The sequence below is a fragment of the Vidua macroura genome, chromosome 7 (genome assembly GCF_024509145.1).
Source record: "Vidua macroura isolate BioBank_ID:100142 chromosome 7, ASM2450914v1, whole genome shotgun sequence".
In the NCBI taxonomy this organism is placed as follows: Eukaryota; Metazoa; Chordata; class Aves; order Passeriformes; family Viduidae; genus Vidua; species Vidua macroura.
Genome location: NC_071577.1, coordinates 967,190 through 989,489, shown reverse-complemented (window position 1 = coordinate 989,489; position 22,300 = coordinate 967,190). Strand labels below are relative to the sequence as shown.

The 22,300-nt window shown below is 44.3% G+C and overlaps 1 protein-coding gene across 4 annotated transcripts; it reads left to right on the top strand.

The window, feature by feature from the left end:
* Positions 1-90: 90 nt before the first annotated feature.
* MCM3AP (minichromosome maintenance complex component 3 associated protein) lies at positions 91-22,254 on the top strand. 4 transcript variants are annotated; one of them, XM_053981957.1, is made up of 29 exons: positions 94-952; positions 1,038-1,261; positions 1,902-1,980; positions 3,201-3,348; positions 4,354-4,550; positions 5,553-5,692; positions 6,066-6,263; positions 6,478-6,746; positions 6,925-7,087; positions 7,636-7,796; positions 8,270-8,514; positions 9,320-9,507; positions 10,157-10,257; positions 11,084-11,215; positions 11,834-11,947; positions 12,098-12,250; positions 12,665-12,862; positions 13,493-13,561; positions 14,283-14,417; positions 14,831-14,984; positions 16,143-16,401; positions 16,726-16,823; positions 17,721-18,111; positions 18,233-18,490; positions 18,976-19,105; positions 19,709-19,903; positions 20,082-20,276; positions 20,527-20,677; positions 20,796-22,254. In XM_053981957.1, the coding sequence occupies exons 1-29, from the start codon at positions 106-108 to the stop codon at positions 20,952-20,954; spliced, it is 5,751 nt and encodes a 1,916-aa protein (XP_053837932.1). In that variant the 5' UTR covers positions 94-105; the 3' UTR covers positions 20,955-22,254. The 4 variants fall into 4 exon arrangements, with proteins under 4 accessions (XP_053837934.1, XP_053837932.1, XP_053837931.1 ...); XM_053981956.1 differs by having other exon boundaries at positions 95-952; positions 9,317-9,507; XM_053981959.1 differs by lacking the exon at positions 20,082-20,276 and having other exon boundaries at positions 91-952; positions 9,317-9,507.
* The last annotated feature ends 46 nt before the right edge of the window (positions 22,255-22,300 follow it).

Sequence of the window (22,300 nt, the reverse complement as noted above, 5' to 3'; positions counted from 1 at the left end):
TCCCGCAGCCACACCACAACGCTGCTCCCACTCGTCTCCCCGCCCCTACAGTTCTGCTGCTGCCGTAGCCCCGCCCCTTTTGCACTGCACTCCGTCCTCCGCCTCATGGCTAGAGATTCTCCCCACCGCGCATGCGGGTCCCGCTTCGTTCGGCGGTCCGAGGCCGCCTCCGCAGCGATGTCGGCGCGCGGCCCGTTCCGTAGCCCGCCCTCCTTCCCGGCGCCTCTGCGCTTCGGGCAGCCTGCCGTGTTCGGCCAGGGCAGCGGCCCTGCCGGCCTCCCCTTTACGTCCGCCGCCACCTTCGCGCCGCCCTATGCACTGGGCCAGGCTCCGGCCCCGGCGGGGAATGCGGGATTCAGCTTCAGGCCGCCCACCAGCCTGGGCGGCTTCCCGACCTCCAGCGAGGCGTCGGGTGGCGGCGGCGGTGCCTTCGCCGCTCCTGAGTTCCACTTCAAGGCACCCGAGAGCGCCGCCGCCTTCAAGCCGATGTCAGGCGGCGAGGTGGAGAAGGGCCCGGCTGCCCCCGCCGCCTTTGCTTTCTCGTCGCCCTTCGCCTTCGCCTCTGAGACGGGCCCCGAGGCGGCGGTGGCGCGGGAGCCTATCTCGTTCTCACGTCCCGCCGCCGCTTTGGGGCGGCCGGATGAGAGAGGTCTGAGGGCGCTGCCACAGGATCCGGGGGAGCCGCCGTCCAAGGGGCTGAAGCGGAAGGAGGAGCGGGAGCGCTCGCCGCGGCGGGCGGCGGCGGCGGCGGGCGGGAGGGCGGCGGCGCCGCCGGAGAAGAGGGCGGTGGTGGTGAGCCGGCCCCGCGGCGGGATCCTGTTCGGCCGCACGCTGGAGGATCTGCTGCGCAGCCAGGCCCGCGAGCAGCGGGAGCGCGGGGACGGCCCCGAGACCGAGCGAGGACTTACCGAGGAGCCGCCGCCGGCCGAGGGCCGGGACCCCGCCCGAGAAGGTGGGTGGGAGTCTGGTGGAGGGTAGCCCTGCCGCCCGGGTGTCTCCCTGCTTGCTGACTGCTGTCGTGTTCCTTCTCGTCACAGATGCGGCCCCTACCGCCCCTGCTTGCCGAAGCCGCGGCAGCGAGAGCACGGAGGGGCTGGGGGTCCTGCCAGCCGCTGAGCTGACGGCTGTCCAGTGCAAGAACATCCCTGACTACCTCAACGACCGGACTGTGCTGGAAAAACACTTTGGCCAGTTCGCAAAAGTTCGCCGGATCATGACCAGGCGTAATAAAAAAATGGCTGTTCTCCACTTTTTTGATCATGTGAGTATCAGAAGTAGCATAACTCTTGGAAGTTTTCAGCCTGGAGAAGTCTTCAGGGATGCCTTAGAGCCCGTTCCATTGTCTAAAAGGGGCTTACAATAAAGAGGAAAAGCAACTTTTTACAGGGACAGACTGGAAGAGGACAAGGGGAAACAGTGCAAACTAACAGAGGAGTTAGATGTTAGGAAGAAATTATTTGAAAGTGATGAGGCCCTGGCACGGGTTGCTTAGAGAAGCTGTGGCTGCCCCATCCCTGGAAATGTCCAAGATCAGGTTGGATGGGGCTTGGAGCAGCCTGGTCTAGTGGACGTTGTCCCTGCTCAAGGCAGGGGGGTACAGCTGAATGGTCTTGCAGGTCCCTTCCAACCCAAACCGGTCTCTGATTCTATGAAGAAAGACTTAAATCTGAGGGCTTGGGGTGGGTCCAGCATTAATGAAAACTACACTCTTGTTTGTAGAAAAGTGACAGTTTTTTTGTGGAGAACAATTCAACTGATTGCACGTAGGTCTTAAGTGAGGTTACAATACAGCAACCAGAATTTTTTGGGAATCGGTAAATGTTTCTGTGGCAAAAACTGCGCTGCGTGTCTGGGTGTTGTGATGCCAATAGGTTTCCATGCTCTGCTTTGTTTCCCTTCAGGCTTCTGCAGTTCTTGCCAGAAAAAAAGCGAAAGAGTTGCACAAAGACATAGTAACATTTTGGCAAAAGAAGAAAACAAGTAAGTCTGTGTTTCCGGGTTACTGAATGATGTATAAATAGCTCGCCAGATGCTCTTTTTTTCCCTGATGTGCTGAGGATGATACCTAAATTATCTCTTAGTAGGAGATAACATGGTTGAATCCTTAATGCAGTCATACAATAGCCATATGGTGATATGCCTTGCTGCCTGCCTCAGGTCATGGACTGGGATGTGGACTTCCAGCTTTCAGGAGAAGGTTCTGAGAACCAACCTAAGGAAAGTGTCCTGAGAATCTCTGCAATGTCTGCTGAGGTTGCTGTTCTGTGCATCAATAGTTAGATGCCATTTGACAAAAAAAAAAAAAAAAAAAAAAAAAAAAAAAAAAAAAAAAAAAGAGAACAATCTACAGAGTTTAGAAGTGGGAAACCTGGATTCCAGACCCTGCTTGGTATTAGGGCAAGAGGAGATTATTCAGTCTCCAGGAAAATACTTATAATGTCAAGTACTTCCTTTTCTTTAGCTTCATGAGTGCAGTGTGTGTGCCTGTGAGATCCTAACCTGTGGGTGCACTTCAGCTGCCAGCACATGGATGGTTCACTTCAGCTTTGACCAACCACAGCCTTGCTTTCCAGAAAACAAGTAGCTGCTGAGTTGTCTCCCTGAGAGTTAACATTTTGAAGCAGCAGCTCTAGGGCTGCCTCTTTGCCAGTGTCATTTTATCATGGTGTTATGTTTGTGGCAGCATTCCAAAATAACTGTTCTGGGAGGGTTCAAGAAATCCAGCTGGTGGAAGAATTGTCTTTGGAAGAAGAAATTCTCCCTTCCTGCAAGTGTTAATTCATGCCAACCTGAGTCTAACCTTGGATATGTGAAATAAATACTTTCAGTAGGAGCACTTGGAATTGTGATTTACACAGGTGAAATGGATTTCGTATCCCATAGGGAGTTATGACTTGTGGATTATATCGCAAACCTGAGAGAACTGTGATTCAGTTGAGGATCAGACTTCATTTACTGCTAATTACAGCTATTGCTAAGTGATATTGTCTTGAAAAATACTTATTCTTTACAGAACAATGACCTTGTTAGCAATTGGTGGAAACTTGGTACAGCTCCTAGTGCAAGTTGATGTGGAAGTTTTGCATGCATGTACAAAACTGGGAGTCTTAGTTTTCATCACCACCTCCGTGGGGTCAAGAAAGAACTCTTGCTTAAACTACTTGGCAGGTACCTGGTTTCATATTTACGTGTAATTTCAGGTCCAGCAAAAAGAGAATTTTCATCCAAGGAGAAGAAAGCAGGTGAAGATGAAGGAAGGCAAAGCAATGAAGAGCAAAGCTATCAGCATTCCCCTCTTAGAAAACCTTTAATAAGATCTTCTGCTAGCAGCATCATGCCTGGGAGAAGGTATGTCCCCTCCTCTGGGAATCTGCCTGGCAGGAAGTGGGGAGCTTGGAGAATAATGGTGATCACTGTGTGCCAAATATAGTCACGTTCTCTTCAGGGAGGCTGCTTTCCTTCTTTTCTGATTTGTCTGAATTAGAAGCACTCAGCTCTCACACTTTGTCAGAAGGATATTCCTAATGGTTTATTAGGGTCTTCTATTTTGGTGAAAGTAAAAGATTTTGTTCATAAAAGCACCTGTAGTATGAGGCATGAGGGAAGCGAACAAACAGTGCTCAGCCCAACTAGGACTGAGCAGTAATGACACTGTTTGTGGTTATGATTCAATGAGCAAGCAAGCAGTTTCCTTTGGAGGCAATTAGAGCTCTGTGTAATGAGGGTCTCATTTTTGGAGTAGTTTGGATCATTGTCTCACTTCAAGTGGTCAGTCTCCCTGGTTCATGGCAGTCACAGAAGTGGCAAGACTTGTCGTTGTCATACCTCAATGGTTTGTCTAGTCTGACAAAAGTAATTTAATATGTGTAATCATATAACTATAAAATTAGTAATATGTTGTGAAGGAATCAGTATTCCTTGATTTAAAAAGCATCTTTGTACTTGGCCCTGTAAAATCTTTAAATAATCTCTACTGCTGTAGAAAGCGCGTTGGGTTTGTCTCCAGCAAGCCAGTTCCTAACTTAAAATACAAACTACTGTGCCATAGTGTTGCAGAATACTACAAGAACCATCCATTTTTGTCTCTTCTATGACACTTTCACTTTTCCTTTTCTGTTAGGACTTTCTCCACAATGCCAGAACTCTTGGCAGCATTGTCAGGGCAGTGCTGAGGATTTAACCAGATTAACTTCCGGGACTGGCATTAGCGCAGCACATCCATACATTGTTCATGTTTCCCTGTGAACAAAATACTCTTCTAAAGAGATGCTGGCATCCTAAAGAACAGTGAACTGATTAAAATTGGGGCATGCACTAAGGTATTGTTATTAATAGAAAAGTCTTCTGCTTTAGTTCTCCAGCAAAGAAGCCTGGCCTTCGAAAAACGCTGCAGTTTGAAGCAGAGCTCTTTGATTCCAGTTCTGAAGGGCAGAGCTCGGAGGGCTTGGGGCCTTCACTGTCATCACTCAGTAACCTGGTGGGATTGGTGGCTGAGACATCTGAAGAAAGATACAGGCTTTTGGACCAGAGGGACAAAATCATGCGACAAGGTAATTAACATAAGTTAGTGAGTGTGTCATCTGCTTCTCTGCTGGAAAGAAGTGTTTGGGTTTTGTGGCAAAGCTGTTGTGATATTACGGAAATGGCTTAAAAGAGAGTTTAATGTAGAGCAGTTTATAAAATACTCTCCCAGTGTATTATTTTCTGTATTTTTTTCTTGTAAAACACACAAGTCTGTTCTACTTATTGCACGTGCAATTTTTCCCTTTCCCTGTGTAAAGGGAAGGGCGGAATGTCCATTTTCTGTGAAGGAGGGCACATAGACAGATCTGCATCTTTATAGACTCTTTAAAGAAAGTTACTCAAAGCCTTAACTGCATTTCGTAGAGCCATGGATAACAGAATTATTTGAGTTGGGAGGGGCCCTAAAGCTCATCCAGTCCCACCCCCTTGGCATAGGTAAGGGACACCTTCCACTATCCCGGGTTGCTCCAAGCCCCATCCACTTCCAGGGGTGGGGCTACTACAGCTTCTCTGAGCAACTTGTGCTAGTGCCGCTAGTATTTCTCCAAATTCAAACTATTATACAGCTGAGAATTATTTCAAGAAATGTCTTTCTTTTTCACAGTGGTGGTTGTAACACCTTCCATGCAGTTTCACTTCCTTCTTGCAGTTTCAAAATTGATCCAATTTCTAATTTAAAATCTTATTTTTAATATTGACAGACTTCTTGTCCACTCAGTGCAGAATTTTGAAATTGCTGTTCCTTAGGACAGAAAACATTGGGTGTCTTTTAAAAGCTTCAGTCTTTTCAGCAAAACTTGCAATATGTGCAATACTTGGACAGGCCTCAGAGTGGGGAGAACCCCACCCTTGTCCATTTCTGACTATACCAAAATTTGAAATTTGAGTACAGCCTTGCATGCTCAGGGCTGTTTTGGCACATCAGGGTAATAGCTTATTGTGAAGAGAAAAAAAAAAAAAAAATCCAAAACCCAAGAGATGCTTAGTGTTTGTTCCATTATTTATGTTTTTTTTGGTTTTTTTTTTAGCTCGAATAAAAAGGACTGATCTTGGCAAAGCAAAAACTGTTGTTGGTACTTGCCCAGATATGTGTCCTGAAAAGGAGCGTTACATGAGGGAGACAAGAAGCCAGCTCAGCATCTTTGAATTGCTTCTAGGAACTGATAAGGTATGAGATTGCCAGGATATCAGTATGTCTGATGCTCATTGGAGCTGTCAGTATTGTTTAGCTGATTACAGGGGTAATTCTGGTGCAAAAATTCTGTAGGCTGTGTAATTATTACCTTTGAATTCCCCACTGGAAAGCAAGATTTGCTTTTTCACTCTGTCATGTCTTTTATTCAGTTATTTAGAACTATAATTCTAAAGCTGTAATTACATATTATATGTAATTATCTACAGCTATATATTGTCTTAAAGGTTATGAGTTTGAGACTAAGTCAACTCCTTACTGAGTTAAAGGCATGGGTGGGATGAAATCCTCTTTACTGCTGGGAAGTTGTACGTACTTAGGTTTTTATTCATTTCCTCACCTCTTGCAGGTGGATCATGCAGCAGCAATCAAGGAATATAGCAGGTCTTCAGCAGATCAGGAGGAACCTTTGCCCCATGAACTGAGACCCTCTGAGGTGCTGAGCATGACCATGGACTATTTAGTGACAAATATTATGGATCAAGGAGAAGGAAACTACCGAGAATGGTATGACTTTGTCTGGAACAGAACTCGTGGAATAAGAAAGGTAAGCACTATGGATGTAGGTGTTTGGTAATAAAAAGCAAAAGATCCCATCATGCTGTAAAAAAAGGAAGGAAAAAGCAATAGTTGTTAAAACGTTTTGAATTGCAGAGTGACTTAAAGCACAGTGAAATGTGTTTTCCAGAGGTAGTGCCAAGTGACTGCTCTCTTCAACTAGTTTAAAAATACACGTAATGCATTCTTTTTCATTCTGTTAGGATATAACCCAGCAACACCTCTGCAACCCGCTGATGGTATCTCTGATTGAGAAGTGCACTCGCTTTCATATCCACTGTGCTCACCACTTGTGTGAAGAGCCCATGTCCTCCTTTGATGCTAAAATCAACAATGAGAACATGACTAAATGCCTGCAGAGCTTGAAGGAGATGTATCAGGACTTAGCTAACAAGGGGATTTACTGCAAGAGTGAAGCTGAGTTCCGAGGTTATAATGTCTTGCTGAATCTCAACAAGGGCGATATTCTCAGGTGAGAATAAGACATCATTTGTTTTCTCTCTTTACCTCTGGGAAGAATTGAGTTTAGAATTAAATCCAGACAAATTGTAAGGCTCCTGATTTTAATTCTGTGCTGTTACAAGTTGCTCTTGAATTGTGATTGTTCAATATTGAAACAAAAGTTTTGTCCCTGTCTTTTGTCTCCACAGAGAAGTTCAACAATTTCATCCGGAGGTTAGAAACTCACCTGAAGTTAGATTTGCAGTTCAAGCTTTTGCTGCACTAAACAGCAACAATTTTGTGAGGTTTTTCAAGCTTGTGCAAGCAGCTTCCTATTTGAATGCCTGCCTCTTACACTGTTATTTCAACCAGGTGAGGAAAAAACAGAAGGATATTTTAAAACTTATTTAATGAGTAAGACAGTATGGGATTTGGGGGGAAATCAGCAGAAAACTTAGTAGATATTGAGCCATAAAAATAATACTGTTATTACTTCTTTAGAAGTGTTAAAAAATTATCAGGACCTTTCTGCTGTGATATGAAAGGCAAATACTGAAATGCTCTTTTTTTTCTTGTAATTGTGTACAAATAAATATTTCCCTGAAACACAATTGGGTAGCAGAGAAGCAGGCCTGAGTGTCCTGCAAAGAAATGTGAGTCTGCACTTTCAGAAGTCCTTGCAAGGTGTTTTTTCTACAGAAGAATCACAAAGGGATATGCTCAAAACAAATATCATGAAAGAGGAACAGAAACTAGAAAGCAAGTGCGTAGAATTCAAAAAGAAAGTTGCAACTCTAATTGTTTATGTAGATACTTGATGACAAAGTATTGGTGTATTTAAACATGATTCTCACATTTATTGTATGCTTTATAGTTTATTTTGCGTTCTTTCCTAGTAGTGGCTTTTTCTTTTCCCCCAGATTCGTAAGGATGGTCTCAAATCCCTCAACATTGCCTACACTGTGAGCACCCAGAGAAGTACAGCGTTCCCCTTGGACCACCTCGTCCGCATGCTGCTCTTCAAAGACTGCGAGGAAGCAACTGATTTTATAAGTTACTATGGCCTGAGTGTATCAGACGGGTAAGTGTGAGGAAAGTGATGCCTGGGGGGGATAGCCTGATGTCAAACAAAGGCGTAATGTGGGGGAGTTGCTCCTGAAGGTTGGAATCAGAGAAAGAAAGAATGGGCCAAGAACAGGGGATGAGTCTCCATAGGAAATAAGGACACAGTTCTGCTTCATGGGAAACTGGCATTATAGTGATGCCTGTAGGGTGGGATGAAGCTGAACAGTGCAAACCAACTGTTAGAGGATGCTGGAGGACAGCAGTTCACAGATAAGTGTCTGCCATGAAAATCCATGCATTGTAAGGTGTGTTCATCCAAACTTGGAATTTTGAGAGACTGGGGAAGTAAAAAAAGTCTTTGAGGGTGCCAGTTAGTCATCTATTCCTGTCAACATTGTGTTTCAAACCAATGAGTTTCAGAATTGAAAGCCTGTAGGTTACTGGAGCTTTGTGGACATATGCCTGGTTGTTACTTTTGTTTTTCCCCAGTGGTTACGTGGAGCTGAATCGCTCGGCTTTCCTGGAGCCAGACGGATTACCCAAACCACGGAAATCCCTGTTTGTCAGCCAGAAGCTCACTGTCTCTGTTGGCGAGGTTGTGAATGGGGGGCCCTTGCCCCCAGTGCCTCACCATGTGCCTGTGTCCAGCTTCAACGGGCAGAACAAGTACATTGGTGGAAGCACTTCCATGGATCAGGCCAGCAGTAGTCAAAAACCCAGTGTGGAAGCAACAGGTGAGAGCAAACCTACATTTTAGGTACTGCTCAGAATACACTGTCGAGGCAGCTCTGTGAGCAGGTTTATTGTACAAAGCAGAAGCTGTTTGTGGCTCAGAGACTGAAACTGCATGGCAATTTAGATGTAATGAAAGGATTAGAACTTAAATCGCAAGAGAATTACAGAATGGTTTTGAGTTGGAAGGGACCTTGAAGCTCATCAAGTTCCACCACCCGACATGGCAGAGGCACCTTCAACTAGACCAGGTTACTGAGGTGTGTTTATGTATCTGTAAAAGCCAAGAACAACCTGATTAATAAAACATATCTTCCAATTCAGGAAATTCTCTATTGAGCCAAATTTTGCCAACATAAGTGGAAATAAGAAGTATTTGACTACTTCAGAAAACCAACTTCCCTTTGCAGTTTGCATGTTTTTTATTTGCAGCTGTTTGTTGCCTCTGTGTGTATAAACTTGTCAGTTTTCAGGTTAGCTGAATGTGTGCTTTTCTGTCCTTGCTGGAAGTACAGATAGTGTGTGTAGGTGCCAGGTGTGCCCGACTTAAAATAGTTGCTTTGTTGGAAATACATGTGCTTGGTAATGGGGTTAATGTGCAATTAAATGTTTAAATGTTTTGTATAAAACATTCATAAATGTAAATGAATTTCTATGATATATTTATAACTTTAAGGCAACAAACTGTTCTTATGGATTTATTTTATGACCTGCTGAGTTTTATCAGACATTTTTTGAAGATAAAATTTTCTTCTGTTTGTGACTGATCTGGTTTCCTTATTTTTTCTCCTTTTCCCTCCCAAGAAGGAAGAGTGGAAAGCAGAGGTGTGGATTTAGAGGCCACAGCAGTGAGAGTGCAGTCCTCATCTCATCTTCTGCCCTCGCTGTTGCCTCGTCAGCTGGTGCCAGTCCTGCTCTCTGCACAGCCCATCTCCCAGTCTGCTGCACAGCCTGAGCCTCCCCCTTCAAAGCCTCAGCCTGGTTACTCAGATGAGGTAGGGAAATCTAAACTCATCAGGAAATATTTGAGAAAGATCTGTGAAATATAACAAAAGGTAACCAAGTTCTTTGGGTATTTTATTTTTCTGGAACATGCATGTATGTCAAATGAGACATGACAAAAGTTTCTTGCTGTGGGTACATGACCATTAATGCTGGGTCTTGAATGTGTATCCCATCTACCTGTGCTATTTTTCTCCCTCCCACACAAGTTTTTGTATGCTGATGCTGAACCAGTCTCAGAGTGTGTCCTTGCTTTGTACAGTACAGTTGTCATATTCTAGCTAGATAATGGCAAATTTCAGTGAAGGGTGGACCTGATAATTTGGAATTAAATCAGCTAGAATGGAAGTCTAAAGTAAGAAAATAGGAGTCTCTCCTCAGTTATGGTTTCCTGAATTGATTTGCCCACATTTAGTACAAAAATCTGCTTTTGTTCCTGGGCTGTTACTAACCTTTTAGATAGTCTAAATAGTCTGAATTTTGCAGGCTGTTGTGTTTGCTTAAGTTGGCTCAGTTTATAAGCAGAAATACAGATGCTGCTGTGAATTACGGTAAGTTAAGGAAGGCTGGAGAGCCTTACTCCCAGTTTACTCCTGAGAAGGACCACACTTTGTTTCAGCTGTTTCCTCTGCTGTGTTGCAGGACATTGCCGAAGTGGTGGATGGGCTTGTGCATGATGTCCTCAAAGGAGAATGCAGAGAAGTGGGCAGAGCAGGAGCAGCTTACGTGGCTGCTGCTATCTGGTAAAGAGCATTTCTTGCAGGTTCTCTTGGAGTCTGTCACCACATTTGCCCCTTGCCATAGCAGCACCATGTGTGAAGGTGGTAAAACTAAGCACTGTCAGGTCTGTGATGGAGACCATGTTACTGATGCAGTGGAAGAGAAGGCAGACCTTTCTTCAGATGTCTGTCACATCCCAGCTGTAGCCTTAAGGGAAGGCTGACCCAAACCTCTGGAAACTTTGTCTGGTTAGAAACCTCTGTCATGGAAGGGAAGGTGCCCAAAGGGGGACAAGAGGAGCAAGTCCAGATCTGTCTGCTTCTCTGCTTCTGTTAAATTTCCTCTCCAGGGCAGTTGGTAGAGTTATAGATGTGGGATGTGACCCAAATAGATGTTGTTCCAGCACTGTTTGAATGGGGATAGCTGACCCAGGCTGACTAAAGTCCATTCCCTGTGATGTCATGGTCAGCAATGAAACTGGCTTAGAGGAAGAAATTGGAGATTTGTGGTTTTCAGGGTGGACATTGATTGGGTACTGTCTGGGTATTGCTCTTCCCATGGGAAGTGGTGACTGGCTGCATTTACGTTGCTTGATGGGGGAGTAGGGGTTTTGCCTTTCTGTATTACAGTGTGTATTTATTTCCATCCATGAGTTTTCCTTTTTTCTTCCTACTTTCTTCCCTGTCCCAATGTGGGGAGGGGAGTGAGCCAGTATCAATTTATGTGTGCTTGGCTAATGGCTGGAGTCAGCCCACCACAGAGAGCAAGGTGTGGTTGAGAAAAGTATAGACCTGGGGCTTTGAATGAAACAATTCTGGCTTTGAGAAGAGATTTGCTGTTTCTGCACAGTGCCTCAGAGGCCACCGTTGAGGAACTTGTGACTGTGGTGATGGGGGAGATCCTCAGAGAAGTGGCTGGAAACATGCTCAGTGTGGAAAGGCAGCGTGTTCAGGAGGAACAGCGCAGAGTGGAGGAGGAGAGGTGAGGCACTGCTTTGGCTGTGGGACAGAGTGGGCTGGGTAGACCCCAGACAACGTAAGGACATCTGATGCCAGCCTGAGTCCTTGTGCCTCTGCTCAAGGCCCGTGTCTTTCTGCCACAGTGGCAGAATAGCCTCACCTTGAACTCCCCTGGGATTGTACAGGCAGGGTTCCCCTCTGCATTCTCAGGTGATCTGCTGGTTAGCATTTTGGTCGCTTCGGAGCCATGGTGAAAATGGTGGGTGGGAAATTTAGGAACTTTTATTTATCCAGAGCTTCCGGAGAGGGACATGCTATATGCAGGAGCTTTTTCTTCTGAGTGAGCGACTTGTTTGTAGCTTACTGAGGTAAGAATAAATAGAATCCCAGAATGATTTGGTTTGGAAAGGACCATAAAGATGATCTAGTTCCAAGCCCCAGCCATGGGTAGGGATGCCACTCACTAGATCAGGTTGCTTAAGGTGTTTTTGAGGGAAACCTGGTTCCATGCAAAGCTGTTTATTTAGAAACCAGATAGTGGGAAATAATTTTAGGCAAATTAGCTGTTTGGCAGTGCATGTAGTGCTTGTGTAACTAAGCACCATTTTTGCCAATGTAAATTTTTTCTTTGTCCTTCCAGGCAAAAGCAGGAAAGAGAAGAGTTAATAAAGCAATTGAGCCAGTTGCTGGGTATGGAATTAATGGAAGAAGTAATAAAGGAGAGTGTTAAAGAAGCTTCAGTCAATGAGTTAAGGTATGTACAATGTGCTGCATGCTGCAACCCTTGCTTTCCCAAGGGTTTCCTAAATGTCATGGACTTCCCTGTTTGCATCTCAGCCCACTGAATTGGCATCTGCTGGAGGTCTTCACCTTAGCAGTCTTGGTTTGTTTTATTTGGAACTAGATGTGCCTTAGAAAGAGACCAGCAAGCCCGGATTGCCCGGTGTTCAGAAGAAGTGTGTGGCCACTTCATGGTGCTCTTTCTGGAGGATGAGATTTTCCAGATTGCCAAGGAAACCCTTCAGGAGCTCCAGTGTTTCTGCAAATACTTAAAACGGTGAGTTACCACCCTGGGACATAGCTGCTTCACTTGGGAGCATTGACATGGAGCAGTTAACAGAGATGGAACTGCTGTCTGGTTATGTCCTTTTTGAGACAGTTTTTTCTGTCTTATCTCCATGATAAGGGTAGACCTTACAGTCTTAGTACCAGCCTCTGCTAAATTACTGTATGTGGGGAGGGGTTCACATCTTGTTGTAGTCAGGTAATGAGCTTGGTAGGAGATTCCAGCTTCATTCTGTCTAGAAACTTGTAGTAGTTTATCCTTGTATTGTTTCGTCTGATCACTGGTTTTCCTGCCCATATGCTCGGTGTGTTGTGTTTGTTGTGCTGTTCATTATACAAATATCTTGTGACAGAGGTCTGCAGAAGAGTTCACGAATGGGACCTATTTATCTCTTGTTTTCCAAAGGTGGAGGGAAGCAGTGGCAGCTCGGACAAAGTTGAAACGTCAGATGAGGGCATTTCCAGCTGCTCCCTGTGGCTTGGATTCCAAACATCAACTGAAAGCACTGTCCCCCAGTGCAGAGTGGCCTATAGCCATGGAGAACTTATGCAAGAGATTTGTAAACCTGGGGAATGGAGGAAAGCTAGGAATCTCTTGCACGAGGTAAGGGGTACTTCCAGTGGCATCAGTAGGAAATCTGGTTGATTTTTGGAAGATAAGTTACCAAAAATTCTTTCATTGGGAATGTTAGTTGGTTTGCAGAACTGTTTATTCTTAAATAGCTTCCAAAATACTATCTCCATAAATGTCATGACCTATGGGTATTCTCAGTTCAGTCAGAGAGAAAAAGAGACATTTCTACTAGGCTGGGCCTGGGAGAGAGTTGGAAAGGAATGTAAATAATTCTTTATCTCTCTTGTTGTTTGCATTGTTTATAGATACGTTCTGCCACCGAGTGTCATTCAGAGCACACCAATGGTGTGAGATGTTTTTACTTTAAGACCAGTGAAATTAGTCTGCAGGATGCTCTCTATAAAAGAGCAATGTATTTGAGATAAAGTGGAGTTTTCTTCTTGCCTTCTAACTGGAGTCCTTCTGTTCCTGTCCTGCCTCAATGGCAACAACGACCAAGACTGAAAATCCAAATAAATTCTTCTGTTAACAGCAACATTCTGAGGCCTCTGTAATATTTCCCAGGCCTGAGTGTTCTTAGATTTGTTTAAAGTACGTGTTTTATACACATACTAATACACATACACATAAAATATACATCCAAGAATATTTTGTTTCCAGATTGAACTTGCTGAGAAACAAGACAGTGCATGAAATTAAAGTTCAGCACTTCTACCAGCAGTTGGTAAGGTAGGCTGGGGTTTGGTTCTTGTTTTCTTTGGAAGCAAGCTGCAGCAGATGTGCCAGAGATACCAGAAGTGGCCAGAAGGTATGGCTAACCATGCCCAAATGTCTGCTTGCAGCCTTGCTTCTGGGAGTATTTTGGAATAAGGGGAACAGGAAGGTCATTAGAATCATAGGATGGTTTGAGTTGGAAAGGACCTTAAAGATCATTTTGTCCATTCCATTCCCCTGCAATGGGCAGGGACACCTTCCACTAAATTAATGAAGGTGTTGGGTCAGATGATCCTCCTGGGTGTAATTTTAAGGATCTGATGGGTATTATGGGGTGTGACTTTGTACCTGGATGTGATGGAGCCTGGGATGGGCTATGGGGGGAGAAGAGTAAATGAGGTATCAGTGACCTGGCTTGTGGTTGGAAAATATTGATTGAGATGTTTGAACTGCAGCAGAAGGCCTGGCTTCCCATGGCTCCTCATGCTCTCCAGTGGCCTGAGTATGTGTTGGATCAGTGTGGAAGTAAAGCAGTACACATATACTCCTGAAATCCCCAGAGTAAGGCTCATGTGTCAGGTTTAGCAGCTGCGGCTCTTGAAGGATGAGCAACAGATCCAAAGAATTAACTGGTCAATACACTACAATATTGTAACTTGTTCAGTGCAAGACAGACATTCCTCAGCTGGGCAAGAGCCCTGGGATCTTTTCACCAGTTCTTTTGTCTCTCTTTAAGTGATTTAGCTTGGACTCCCCTGGATCTTGTCTCATTAATCATGGAACGTATTCCAGTTCAACAAGAACAGGTTTTTTGGAAGGCACTCTTGGTTTTGCCCAGTGATGATGAATATTCCAAGGATGATCCCAATAGGTATGTTGAAGAATTGGTTGTTGGGTCCCTTTCTCAAACAGGGCAGACTTGCTTTATTTAGCTAGAAGAAGATTAGTAATTGTAAATGTAAATTGTAAATGTAATTTTGCCTGTACCATGTCAGATTTCCATCTTTTTCTTTTCCTCCAAAGCACTCTAAACAATATAGCTGTAATTTATTACAGTGATCTGTATTTTTTAGCATGGTTTAATTATTTTTGTTCATACTGAAAACAAAACCTTGATAGATGATAATTTCATTAAAATTTATGGCTATTTATTAGGTCTATTTATAATAACCTGAATATATAGGATCACGATAGATTGTGGTATCTCAGAGGTGCTGATACTAAAACCCTAAAATGCCAGTTTCAACAACAAAACCCCAAAAAGCTCTGTTTTTTGTTTGCTAGGATACTGATGGATTGGCTGAAAGCCAAGTTTATGGGACACAGAAGCGATGAGAAAAATGCTTCACATACAAAAGGCAAAATTCAAACACTGACGTTATTTAGTTCTCCTGGCATGCAGGGGACCCGAAGCATTAAAGTCAGTGTGTGTATAAAGGTAGGTGAGAACATCTTAATGATATCTAAGAGGCCATAAGAGCAAGGTGGGCTCTTTTCCAGTGGGTATTGTGTACTGTCAGATGGAGGGAGATGATACTGGGAGAGTGTCTTGGTTTGAAAAGACAGGTGTCTGCTAAGGAAGGCAGGAGCCTCCCTTGAAACGGAAAATGCAAACCCTCTCCCTCTGAATTATAATTTTTGAAATTAAGGGCCTCTCAGGCAAAGATATGGGAGTAGGAATAACAAGTCTTTATTAGGAAAAAATAAAAATAAAATAAAAGAAAATATAAAAATAAAATGCAGTAATACAAAAACAACACTGACAGTCAGAATATGACCTGACACCTTGTTGGTCAACTGTGGGGCATTGATAGCAGTCTGATTAAATGGTGGCTGTAGTTTTCCTGGAGTGACAGATGTGGTTCTGTTGAAGCTGTGGTCCTCTAAGAAGGGTGTTGTTTTCCTCTGAAGATTCAGTGGTGGTGTAGATGGGCTTGGTCTTCCTCTGGGAATCCAGTGGAGAAGAAAACTGTTCCTCTGGGAATCCAGTGGGAAAAGCCTGATGGTGGTGTTCCAAATTTCAGATTATATCCAGGAAGGAATGCTTGGCTCCTCCCTCTGGGTAGAGCATCTCACAATGGAATGATTCAATTTTATCAGCCATGCAGTGATACTCAATGGCCCATTATCAGGAGATATCTCCTGGAGGGAGGATTGGTTGTGGAGGAGATAAAACTGCGTGGCCCAATTAACAGAAGATAACACCCCATGTCTAACAGATGGCAATAGAATAAATACCCCCACATAGCCACGTTTTGCATTTCCAACCTATGACAGAGGGATAGAGGGTTATTGAAAAGGTCTGAAAAAAGATGGAGTTTTTTCTTTGTTTTCAATCAGCTGAGAAATATCTGGAGTAGCAGAACATGAATCATCAATTCCTGGTCCCAAAACAGGTGCTGAAGGGCACTTCTGTGCTCAGCTCACCTATCAGACACATCCATGTTGGCCTGACAACAGCTTGTTGTCTTAGGTTGTGTAGAGTTCCTGAAAAAGGATGTCAAAGCTGAATGGCAAGGACAATAAACTGCAGATTTTGCTGTGGAAATAGCTTTGTTTAGCTACATTATTGTTGTCATCTTTGTTGCCTGTCTAGGTGGCACATGGTGCGCTCTCTAACTCAGAGCTTGATTTGGCTGAGACACAAAAGGACTTGCTTGGGACCAGTGGCCTCGTTCTTCTCCTGCCCCCCCGAGTTAGCAGTGAAGATGTTGCAGAAGATGATGTTTACTGGCTTTCAGCTTTACTGCAGCTGAAACAGCTGCTTCAGGCCAAACCTTTTCACCCTATAGTTCCCTTGGTGGTTCTAGTCCCCAGTCAGAAAGAGGAGGCTGTGGAGAAAGAAGTAGAAGATGGTATGTAATTGTTTTTGTGTCTTGAAACAATGAATGTTTAGGGCTGCCTGAAGTAGAAGTGTTGTGACTAGTCCAGCCTCTCAGTTACAGTTAAAGCAAGAGGCTGTGAAGTACAGTGCATCCCAGAGCTTTCCTAAAAATCTTGAGGTCTTAAGAGCTCACCAATTTTGGCCTCCAGTTTTCTTTCATACACAGTATTTGATCCTGAGAGTCCGTGGGCAGAAATGGAGGGGAGCAGCAATGCAGTGAATGTAATGCAGAGCATGTGGCCCAAGGACATGTGTTCTTACTCTGTGTACATGATGAGTTTTCTTATTTTTTAAGGTTTGATGCTCCAGGACTTGATTTCAGCCCATCTTATTTCAGACTACACCGTTGTAGAGCTCCCAGGCTCTGTCAATGACTTAGAAGGCACCAGAAGGGTAAGGACAGCAAGATGCAGGAATTTTTTTCCCTTATTTGTGACTGTTCTATTTTCACTGACCAGAGATCAGTGGCATTTGCTACAGGAAAAAAAACCAAAACCAAAACCAAAAACAAAAAAAAACAAACAAACAAAAAAAAAAAAAAAAAAAAAAAAAAAAAAAAAAAAAAAACCCCAAACCAACAAAAAAAAAAAAAAACACAAACAAACAAAAAAACCCTGAAAACTGCACTGAGACCAAAATTAATGGATTTCTAAACCCACTCTTGTCTGCCCTGCCTGTGTTGCTGCCCAACAGAGGAGTGCTGGTGGTGGGTAAACCATTTTATCCTTAAGCTCTTAGTCCTAAAATGCTGAAGACCCTTTGTAGCTGTTCTGCTGCTGTGAGATCATCCAGAGTTATACCATCTTGGTGGATATGACTGAGATGCCTCTACGTCTCATGTTCTGTACAGGAATTCGATCATACAGATCTCTCCCTGACAAGCCCAGAGTGATGCTCCCCCACAAACCCTCACAACTTAGGTCTGCACTTCAAGGACTGCCATGATCCGACATGATACAGTCACCCTGGGCTAATTTCTGTGAACTGTCCAATTTTTCCTGGATAAGTTTTCAACAACCCCAGCATCCTGCAGCAGGGAATTCCACTGCATACCTGTACCTCATGCAAACAGCCTCTTCTTCGTCTGTTCCTGAGCTTGCTGTGTGGAAATTCAGTTTGTGGTCACCTAGCTGGAGAATTATTGTTGTAAATATAAGTTTGATGATGCCTGATTTATTTGCCGTTTGCTGCATATCCTCTTGGAGAATATTATTCAAACTTAGGGTTGAATCCTTTGTGTCCTGATCACTACAGAGCAGTTTCCAACCCTCCCTCTTTTGTGTGTCGTAGGTCTCTGCAGCTGTGGGTTGGCTGGTGTCCCACTGTCCTGCCTCCCTTGAGCTCTGCAGCCAGACCCTTCAGGAGTACATTGAGGATGGGATTGATGGAGAATTTGGCAAGCGTTTCTACCATGACTGGAAGGAGAGGCGTTCAGCTGGGCTGCCATCCCAGGAGCCTGGGGTCATCATAGAGCTTTACAACAGTGTGCTGCAGTTCCTGTCAGATGTGGCATCCTCAGAGCACTTTTATGACTTGTCTTGGCCTGTCACAGAGTTTTCAGAAGCAGGGGGTAACAAGATGTTGCCCCACCTGCAGTGGAACATGCCAGATCACCTGGCTTGGTTGAAGAAGGCTGTCCTGTCCTTCCAGATCCCATACCTAGATCTGCCTCCTTTAGGCGGTAGGTACTTCACATTCTAATATCTTCTTGGCAGCACGTTGTTCTCCAAGATAAGCCTGTGCAGTGTTGGTTCTGTCACAAATTCTTGCAATTTACTTAAGATTTTTTTTTTGTTCCACAGCTCCTTGGCGTCCTGTTTGCCACATGATTTTTCAGTATGTCTCTCAGATTGCAAATTCTTCCCACACTCAACCACTGATCCAGTCTCAGGTGGAGAATCTGTTGAGCAAAACTTACCAAAACTGGAAAACCAGAACAACTGGGAACTCTGATGAAGATGGACCTTCTGTTGATGAGATCCCTTGGGATTGTATCTTGGCAGTCTGTATTGATCATAAACTGAGAGACTGGAAACCACCCAAACTGCCTGTTGCTCCAGGTATTGTATCCTCCTGTGGCATGGATGATGCTTCTTTTGTGATGGTATTTAATGCACTGCCAGTGGTGCCTTTGCATATGGCAGCAAGTGATGTGTAGCAGGGAGGCAGCTGTGGTCTTGCTGGGTTCTGCATGTATCTTCCCTTTGGAGCGTGTTTTTAGTATTGGTTATGGCTTGACTTGATCCTGTGACTAAAAAACGTGACTCTGGTTAGAGTTTTTCAGCCCTGCCCTCCCAATGGGAGAGGGTTTGAATCAAGCAAAGGCCAAGAGTTACCCTTTAGAAGCTGTGTCAGCAGGGAGGGCAGGCTGCCACAGTTAATTATCACTTCTATTGATTAATGAAGATTGTCCCAGACTCTGTTTGAAATCTATTTGAAAGTGAACAATTGCTCTTGCCCCAGATTGCCTTTTTAATAGTGAACTTTTCTTCTGAAGGAGAAAACCTGTGCAAATTATAAACATTGGGTTTGGGTTTATTCACAGAAGCTATAAGCAAAGATGGTCAGATTCGCGTGTACTTCTTCAAGGGGCATTTAAAGAACTACAGCGTGCCTTTCTCATGGGATCAAGCCAGGCTGCGGACACAGGAGGAGATCCGGCAAGGCCACGAGAGGTGAGGTGGCCTGCACAGTGCTGAAAAGTAGCTTTTGGCATCCTCCCAGAACCTGCTTATGTACATCTCCCTAAAATGATGTACAAGGCTGTACTGAAACAGAGTAGAAAGTGATTTTATTTGTACAGGGTTACTCAGCTCTCAGAGAAATTGATTGCTTGGGGAGTGCTGAAAGTGTAGAAATTAACTTCTAGTTGTGCAAAGCACAGTGGGAAAACAATGTTAATCTGAGAAAATGATTGAGGTTGAGGGGGAAGGATGTCTTAGAGCTGTGTGGCATTAAAATGTTTGAGATGTCAAGTATAGCTCACTTCCCTAGCCATGTTCAGATGGAAGTCACTCTCTTCCCTCTTGGAAGCTTAGCTGCAGCTCTGTTGTGTAGTGGGTGATGTTTGGGGTGAATCCTATGCTCCTGTCAGATTAGTTCCTCTCTAATCCCATGCACAGGTGGTGCTGTGGTGGACCCTGGCACAAGGGCATTATTTCTCCAAATGATCACTTCTCACTCCCTGCTATTTCCAAGCTTCAAACTGAAGGGAAAAATCAACACACTCACACCAATTCATGTGGCTTTGTTTACTGTTTTTTTCCTCCCCTCTTCAGATCAAAGATAAAATCTCCCAAGTCTTTTAAGAAACCCTGCAGTATCTCCGTGGTGCCAGGTCAGTATGGCTCTGGCATGAGCATGCTGCCAGGTCAGGAAGTGAGCATTCCCAGTACAGATGAATTCAGAGACACATCTTTGGCCCAGCAGCATCTGTTGGCACAGTTGCAACTGGAAAAAGTAGAAAACAAGAGGTAAGTTCCCAGAGCAGCATCTTTTCCTTGCAGCTTCAGCCCAGAGTTGTAAACAATTTGTCACTTTTATGGAATAGCAAGTTAAACTGTGCTAGAAAAGAGCCCAGACTGTCTTGAGTTCCATCTGATTTCATCAAGCACATCAGGGCAGTTCTCTACTATTTCCTTCTTGCATCAGGGGAACAGTCCAGGATGGTAGAAATTCTTGGAGTTGTCAGGAATGGTTGGAAACTCTGTGGTCAGTCATGCCACCAGAACTGAAGCAGTACAGTGGTCTGTGTGTCCCCAGTGTCACGAATGTCTATAAAGTCATCTCTGGAATGTCAGTTTGTAGCAATGAAGATCACAAAGATGAAGAACTAAAGCTTTTGAGGTTGGTCCAGGAGCATTTTGTCTCTTCTGCCTTCCCATAAGTTGAGTCTCTTCAGTCTGTGTGGCTCCTCTCTGTACCACAGTCCTCTGTGATGGATTTTGATAGCTGCAGTGGGGCACAACAGACTGTTTTGAATATGGCTGTGGAGATCAGATACTTCTGAATCCAGAAAACCTCTTAGTATAACGCACTGGTTACAGGGACAAAGCCAGGCTGCCATCTGACTGGTGCTCTTGCCCTTCCCATCCAGGTTTGAAGAGCAGCTGCACCAGTATCTAGCTGAGGATATGGAGCCCCTTGGGGATCTCCTGGGTCTTCCTCTCTACCTCCCTCAGTCTCTGCTCTCCACCCCAGCTGCCACCTGCCCCTTGGTGAAGAGTCCCATGTCAGCTGCTCAAGAGGTAAGAGAAAGCGGTTCTGAGGTAAACTAAAGCTCTGAGGAGTGCAGTAGCTGCAAAACCTGTAGTGGGAATTACCTTGGGAGAAAGTCTCAGTCTCATCTCTTTTCCTTCTGCCCAGGCTGGGAGTCAGGAGGAGCACAAGATTCCAGAGCTGGAGCAAAGCTCTGCGCTGTCGGACAGACTCAAACACCTGCAGCAGCTCCTCAGAGCCACCAAGGAGGCTGAAGCTGCCTCTGAGCTCCATCTCTCTGCTCTGGTGGACATGGTGGACATTTGAGCAAAGCTGAGACATGGAGACTCAGAAAAGAAGTCCAGGTCCAGGTGATTGAACAGATGCACTCCTAGGCATGTTCCAGAACAAGCAGGTGTTCTCCTGGGATGAGAACATGGAGCAGCTATGGGGCCTGGGCCCTTCTCATATGACAGCAGGGCACAGGGCGAGCGTGCCATGGATGGTCTGGGACTCCCTCCTTTTCTGCTCCACAGGCACAGAGACAAGTCAAATGCTTTTTCTTGGAAGGCCTTAAATGACAGTGGTGGTTTTTCTTTCTCCCAGCTCTCATTGTGGGTAAACACACCTTCATTGGGTTCAGCTGTAGGGTAGCACAGGCCACTAGGAATATTGGAGCAATTTCTGTCCACAGCCACAGTCTCTGAAATGTTATGTCAGTCTGTGCTTCCTTCATGCAGGAACTGCCTTGCAGCAGCACTGTGGTTTGAAATTCCTGTTCTGTTTCTAGGAATGTCAAAACGCTTATTCTCAAGTTGGAGCAGCATGATTTTTGTACTCATTGCTCAGTGCAGATCCAGAAGGATTTTTGTTGTCCTGGACCCAAGTTCTATTTTATTCAATGTTTTCAGCATTAAAAATAGGTGAGGTGATTATTCCACAAATTCCATGTCATGCTGGAAAACAGGATGCTTCCTTCAGTCATCAGAATAATAGCTATGGAGAAACAATTTTCCTTTGTTTTTGGAAGAGCAAATAGCCAGCATTCTCAAGCACTTAAAAACTTTTTGAAGTTGAAGGCCCTTGGTTTTGGTTTAATTCCCAGTAAATAATTTGAAGATGTACTTCATGTCTGCAGTACTCCTATATAGTTCATCTTTTTCTTATAAAACCAGCCAATTTTTCTCAAACAGAGCCTTCTGCCAGATTGAATATAAATAACTGCACTAAACTGATTATCTTGCGTGCCCAACCCAGGTTGAAATCCTCAGTAGTCTGAAACTGTCAATTGCCTTCCAAAAAAGTGATTTTACAGTTCTTTAAAACAGCATTTAATTTGTAGTATTTCTCTTAAACCCAAAATAGCAATAGTAGCTTAATGCTAAGTTGAAATAAATTTAAATTGGAAAGGGTGTGCTTTAAGACTCTTCCTGCTCCATGTGCTTTTGTTGGGCTGAGTTTTGTTGTTTAACTGGTTCTATGTGAAGGGAAGCCTGTGCTCTGCTTTTGATGTTCTCAGTTTATGTGAAATTCAGCCGTCAAAATCCAACAGAGCTTTGGGAGCGTGGCTTATACTATTTGCTGTAAATTGTGTTTTGTACCTAATAAAATTTTTCGTGGCTTGAAAGGTACCTCATTCCTCTGTAAAAGCTCATGGTACGGGATGCTCTCAA